Here is a 6,972-nt window from a genome sequence, read left to right on the forward strand (position 1 = left end):
TAAATGTTTTCTTTGTTTCTTCACAGTAATAAAACCCTAACTAAGCCACTCAGTTTTAAAGTACTATCTCACAAACACAAGGACCTATGTTTGATCTCAAGAAGCCACACTGTGCTACCTGGTTTTTATGTCAACTTGACATAGGTTAGAGTCACTGTGGAAGAGAGAGCCTCAGAGCCTCAGCTGAGAAAACACCCCACCAGATTGGCCGAAGGCAAGTCTGGAGTACATTTTCTTTCTTTCTTTCTTTCTTTCTTTCTTTCTTTCTTTCTTTCTTTCTTTCTTTCTTTCTTTTTTTTTCATTTTCTTATTTAGTGGTTGACATGTGGTGTCACCCCTGGGGTGTGGCCATGGGTACTAAAAGAAAGCAGCGGGGCTGGAGAGATGGATCAGTGGTTAAGAGCACCGACTGCTCTTCCAGAGGTCCTGAGTTCAAATCCCAGCAACCACATGGTGGCTCACAACCATCTGTAATGAGATCTGATGCCCTCCTCTGGTGTGTCTGAAGACAGCTACAGTGTACTCATATAAATATAATAAATCTTGAAAGAAAGAAAGAAAGAAAGAAAGAAAGAAAGAAAGAAAGAAAGAAAGAAAGAAAGAAAGCAGCCTGAGAAAGCCAGTAAGCAGCACTCCTCAGTGGACGCTGTGTCAGTTCCTGCCTCCAGGGTCTTGCCCTGTCTGTGTTCCTGTCCTGACTTCCGGTGATACTGCATTCCAGACTGGGAAGTAAAACACTTACCTCCCCAAATGGCTTCTGGTGGTATTTCATCACAGCAATGGAAACCCTAACTAAAATACCATGTAAAACAGACGCCAGGCATGGCAGGAAACCCTAACTAAAATACCATGTAAAACAGACGCCGGGCATGGCAGCCCAGAGGAGATAAAGACAAGAGGATCCCTGGGGCTTACAGACCAGCCCGCCTTGGGGAGCTCTGAACAGAGAAGCTTCAGTGGCTGGGGACTTCACTTTAGTCTGAGTCAAATAAGCTGTCCTGGATGAGAGGAGAGAGCAAGCCAAGAGAGGACACATCCTGACAGACACTTAGGAGCAAGGAAGAGAGTAGACCAAGAGCTTTTAAGACCACCAGGTTGGCTCCACCCTCTGGTTAGGATTTGGCACTATGGACAGACTTCAGTGGTAAAGCCTTCATTTACCATGTTCTAGCCCAGGATCACAAAGTATTCATTTTAGAAGAACAACGACTGGGAGGAGAGCTCAGTCATTACTGTGATTGCTTTACCAACATAAAGAACTAAATTCAGTCCCCAAACCCCATGTAAGAAAACTCCTGGTGTGGGGCACATGCTTGTAATTCCAGAACCACAGACAGGGAGCCCAGTTAAATCTCTCAGGCCTTCTGGACAGCCAGCCTCACCTACTTGAAGAGTTCAAAGCCAGTGGGAGACAGTGTCTCAAACAAGATGGACAGTGCCAGAGTAATGACCCCAGAAATTGACCTCTGACCACCAAATGCACCCATAAGCACACCTACGTATGTGCACCGACAAACCTAGGGAAAGTGTTTGGAAGTTCGAGTGTTGGAAGTGGTAGTGCATATCCGTGGGAGAGCACTTATCTACCATATGCTAGGCCTGGGGGTCTATCCCAACACCAGGGGAAAAAAAAAATTACTTAATTTAAGAAAAAAAAAGGAGGAGGAAGAGGAACGCGGAAGATGGTCTGTGAACCAGGGTGTCCACAGTACCCATGTATACACATGTATACAGCAGGCTTGGTGGCACACATTTATAATCCTAGCACTGGGCAGAGCACAGGGGACGCCGCCACCTCCCACCTCCCCACTTCCACACCTCCCACTCCTCCCTGCAACTCCCTGGCCAGCCTGGCCTTCTAGCCAACTGGCGTTCGCCGCACCCGCTCTGTTTCCTCCACACCGCCAGGGGGTGTCAGCGGGCCAGGAAGCGTTCCACCATTCATCTCTATGACCCCTGCCGCAGCCTAGATGACCCGGAAGACACTGAAGGGGCAGTGCTTCCAGGTGGGAGCGAGGTGACCCCGGCTACTAAAGAAGGGTAAGGCAGAGTAGCCATGGGGGCNCACCTGACCCGGCGCTATCTGTGGGATGCCTCGGTGGAGCCTGACCCCGAGAAGATACCCAGCTTCCCGCCGGACCTCGGCTTTCCGGATCGCAAGGAGCGAGGTGAGCTCAGTGCGCAGGCGCGACCGCAGATCCTGCGGAACTCAGCTGCCTGCTTGCAGAGGGTCGGGTCGGGAGGGCGCCCGACCTCCTTGAGTGTGGAGGCTGTGCGGGGATGGCTAAAGCACAAGACTGGGACGAGACAGCAGAGGACGGGAAGATGAAACTGCCCCGGTGCACTTCGTCCTGGGCACAGCGCGGAGCCTAGAACATGTTCTTTGCATCTCCATACATTGTCACTAGTATTTGGTTACGTACAATAATAATACAAGGTTGGGGGATGGAGCGATCATGCTCCTTGTCCTGTCTAGTGTGATGGTGCTGGGGGAGGAACCCAAGGCCTGTGTGTACTCGCACGGTTCTCATTCTTCCTGTGTAGGAAAATCAGAGTGACAGCTCTGGACAAAGTCCTAGTTTGGCACTTGGGATGCCCCAGGATAGCAGAGAGCCACTGGCGCTGTTTTCAGGGAGCCCCCTGGACAAAGCAGCGTGTCCAGGAAGATCTGGGAAGCAAACTTAAGAGTGTAGAAGCACAGGCTAAAAGAGGTGTATATGAGATTGATGAAGCTGGTACCAGGGAGGGACAGAGCCCCACTTGTAAGCAGGGGAAAGACACAAATGACTTGCCTTACCAAAAGGTTATAGTGTTGACTAGAAGATGGCTCAGTCGGTACTGAATCTGCAGAACATTTATCCACCTGACACCCTGCTTTGTCCATAGTCATTTTGAAAATACGGCATTCCCTGGCCGCCTCTCTTGCTTGGCTAAACCAAAACCCTGATAAAAATTCAGCTGGCCCTGCTGACCTGGTCTCCAAGTTGCTTCCTCACTGGACCCCCTTCTTATTTTTGAGTCAGAACTAGTCTCTAACTCACAGTCCTTTCCCTTTGGCCTCAGGAGCACAGAGCTCACAGGCTCAGCGTGCTCAGGGATGCTATAGCCTACATGTTGCTTCTGTAGTTCTTCACTGCCTCTTCATCTTAGGCAAGCTCTTGTGAGAAAGCAAGAGTAGTTTCTGCTCCCACACCCATGCATCCCCAAGCTCCTTCCAAATGGCTTGTCCCTAGCCTGGCGGAATCCCCATTCCAGGTGAACCCCTCCACCCCCCCACCCCGCCCACACACACCTTTATATCCTCCATCCACCCTCTACAATGAAAGGAGCCTGCTCCAGAACCTCTCATCAGGCTCCTGTCTGTGGTTTTGAAACACCCCCACAGGAACATCATGAGTTCCTGGGATGGGTAGCTATCCTGTCTCAAAACCTAAGTATAAAAATCCTGTTACTGAAGGGCTCCTCTCAAGGCTCCCAGCCAGCCCCTGCTCCACCTGTCATTCCTCACCTCTACCTTGCTCACCTCCACTTCCCTGTGCACTCACCGATTGTTCCTCGGCTCCCTTGACTGCCTTGAAGCTGCTGCCTCCTTTGTTCTGCCCTGGAGGCAGCTTACAACTGCGTGGTGTACACCAGTGCTGTCCAGTTGATCTCCAGGGGGAGCCTTAACCTTGAACTTATGAATGACATTGCTGACTTTTGTTTTAGGGCTTTATTAGTGGTGCAAGTGTATGTGAGCACTCGTGTGCATTGACAGCCAGAAGTCTTCAGTGTCCTCCTGAAATCACATCCCCTTCCCTCCCCCAGGAGCCACCACCCCCTTCCACTGACACCTTAATTTTTAAGATAGGGTTTCACTCTGTAGCACAGGCTGGCCAGCCTCTGAGTGCTGAGATCACAGGAGTAAGCCAACAAGCCCAGCCTGGGTTTTATTTTTCTTTTGAGATAGGATCTTGCTGTGTAGCACAGGCTAGTCTCAAAACTCTTACCTCAGGCTCCTGAGTGCTGAGATTGCTGGCTGTACCCCTCTGTCTTCAATGTCTGTCTTACACTCTTTGAGTCTCAGCTCTGTCCTCCCCTTAAGCCTACCGTGCTCACCTTCCCAGTCACTGTCAAGGACAGCTCTACCTTTCCCTGAGCTTAGGTCAAAACCCAGGAAGCAGGAAAGGTGCCTGCTGCCTCAAGGCTTTGGCCCCCTTCTGCCTGAAATGTTCTTGCCCCAGGCATCTGCCCAACTCGCCCCTTGCCTCATGGCCCATTTTCCAGCACTTCCTAACCCTGGTTTTGGTTGGGTTTGGTTTGCCCTCTGCAGTCAGTAAAGCTGCCAGCCATTCAATGACAGTGTGTTCGGCCTACTTTGTGTCCCTCTGAAGAGGGAGACCATCTATTTGCCTGGTTCCCTCCTACATTCCAGCAGCTTAGCAGGCAGCAGTGTGCTGAAGGCTTGCTGCTGGCCTCTTGTGAACTGGAAATGAGAGGCCAGAGCTTGAGTTGCTAACCCAAGCTCCAGGGTGAGTAGCTCTGGCAAGAGCCTGCCTGTGAGTTGAGCCCTGGGCCTGGAGTACAGAGGTGCAGAGTGGAGGGACCAGGTTGGCCTCATCAGCCTACTGTGGCATCAACAGTCAGAAGTGCGGTCAAAGCTGTAAAGAAACAGGTGGCTGCTGCTGGGCTCGGGAGCTCCAGAGAGCAGCACAGAAGGCAGAGAAAGCCCATCTGGGTGACATGCAACCCTGCTGAGGCATGTCTGGGCACCAGGTGAGAAGCCCCAAAAAGGGGACAAGGACCTGAGGCCATGTGAGAAAGGACGGTAGCTGGAAGCATAATGGGAGACAACAGCCCTCAGAGGAAGGCCAGCAGATGATTGGACCCCCCACCCCACCCCAGAGGAAGGCCAGCAGATGATTGGAGCATGCAGTGGCTGTGCAGGGCTAAGGTTTTCCCAAGGCCTCACACAAGCTACCACAGACTTAACTCCAACCAGTTTCTGTGTATTTTTTTAAGGTTCTTTTTGTTTTTAATGGTCTGAATAGACATTTGGACATAAGGGTTCAGGTGCCAGATAAGGGCAGAGAGGGCAGTGGATCCCTGGAGCTGGAGTTATCAGCAGTGGTGAGAGCTGCCCACCCTCCACCCCCCATTTTCTACAGGAACAATATTTGCTGAGCCAGCTCTCTAGCCAACTTGTTTGGTTTGGTTTTCAAGACAGGGTTTCTGTGTAGTCCTTGCTGTCCTTTAGATCAGGCTGGCCTTGAACTTGGAGATCTGCCTGCCTCTGCCTTCCAAGTGCTAAGATCAAAGGTGTATACCACCACCACCACCTCTAATAGAGTATGTTTTAGTGCAATGAAATAGTACTGAGGGCCAGGTGGAGAGGAGATAGGCCTACAGACCCAGCAAAGCAGGTATGTGGTTGAGGGCCATAGTGGGGACAAGGCTGGCGAGTTTCTATTACTAAACACTCCTGAAGGGTCAGGTTTGCCAATGATAGCTCATCTACCCGAGGCTTACTTAACACACACATGCTACGTGGTGGCCTTTTGTCAACATCAGACTCCATACAGGGAATGCTACAAAGTCCGATAAGCTAGTGAGGGACCTTGGTTTGTGTAAGCACGTGCTGCGCTGGCCACACCGGCTGATCACACCGGCTGGTCACACCGGCTGATCCCCCAATGATGCTCCAAAGATGCTTCCTGTTCCCACAGCTCTGTTGCCTTAGTTGACAGCCCAACACCTTCTGTGCTGGGACTGGCATCTTCCAGGGGGGGAACAAAGGCTGAGAGGCCCCAGTACCCACTGAAAAGCTGAAATTCAGGTTCCATTTGGCTTAGGGGCTGGGGAAGGTGAGCTGAGCTCTCTGGAAGACAGCATCTCTAGATGAAGGGACATCAGAGTTCTTTATTGCTGTTTAGGACATAGGGGACAAGGAGTCACCCTTCCTGTCAGGGTGCAGCCATAATCCAAATGGGTTCTGCTAAGCCATACTCTGTGTCTGGCTTCTGTTTGTGCCATGTGCACACTGGGGGTCTGTGGAGGTGGGGCTGGCTGCAGGGCTGAGCCTCACCACTCCCCACAGTGATGGTGGCCACACAACAAGAGATGATGGATTATCAGCTGACACTGCAGCAACGTGACTACTGTGCCCACTACCTCATCCAGCTGCTGAAATGCAAGCGAGACAGCTTCCCCAACTTCCTGGCCTGCAAGCACGAGCAGCACGACTGGGACTACTGCGAGCACCTGGAGTGAGCCCGCCCCGCCCCCCCAACCCCACCCGCACGGCAGCCATCCACACCATGGCCACCCACACTGCAGCCATCCACACCACGGCCACCCACACTGCACCACAGCCATCCACACCACGGCCACCTACTCCACAGCTATCTACACCACAACTCAGCTATCCACACCTCAGCCACCCACACCACAGCTCTCCACACCACAGCCACCCACACTGCACCACAGCCATCCACACCACGGCCACCCACACTGCACCACAGCCATCCACACCACGGCCACCCACACTGCACCACAGCCATCCACACCGCGGCTATCCACACCACAGCCATCCACACCACGGCCACCCACATGAGCATGGGAAGAGGCTGGAGCCACCTAGGACAGGGGCCAAGTCAGAATTCCTGGGGGAGGCCTCACCCCTAGCAAGGGCTTCCTGGTGGCTGGAATGAACTCAAGACAGAACCTATGGCACTGAGACCCTCTGTGTTCTGCCCACAGTTATGTGAAACGCATGAAGGAGTTTGAACGTGAGCGGCGACTGCTCCAAAGGAAGAAGCGGAGGGCACTGAAGGAAGCACGGGTAGCCCAAGGCCAGGGAGAAGGAGAGGTGGGCCCTGAGGTGGCCCTGTAGGGATTACCCATCAGCCTGTGGAACTAGTGAAATAAAAGCTTTGGGTCACCTGCCTAAACTTCATCTGTGCTACTTCAAGGATGGGAAGGAATGGTGTGGTC

At 52.3% G+C, this 6,972-nt stretch overlaps 1 protein-coding gene across 1 annotated transcript; it reads left to right on the plus strand.

The window, feature by feature from the left end:
- Window positions 1–1,968: 1,968 nt before the first annotated feature.
- Window positions 1,969–6,929, plus strand: Ndufb7 (NADH:ubiquinone oxidoreductase subunit B7). The gene is made up of 3 exons (XM_021170601.2): window positions 1,969–2,168; window positions 6,077–6,245; window positions 6,739–6,929. Exons 1-3 carry the CDS (start codon window positions 2,057–2,059, stop codon window positions 6,869–6,871), a joined length of 414 nt encoding a protein of 137 aa, XP_021026260.1. The 5' UTR covers window positions 1,969–2,056; the 3' UTR covers window positions 6,872–6,929.
- The last annotated feature ends 43 nt before the right edge of the window (window positions 6,930–6,972 follow it).

This window comes from Mus caroli, chromosome 8 (genome assembly GCF_900094665.2).
Source record: "Mus caroli chromosome 8, CAROLI_EIJ_v1.1, whole genome shotgun sequence".
NCBI classification, from domain to species: Eukaryota; Metazoa; Chordata; class Mammalia; order Rodentia; family Muridae; genus Mus; species Mus caroli.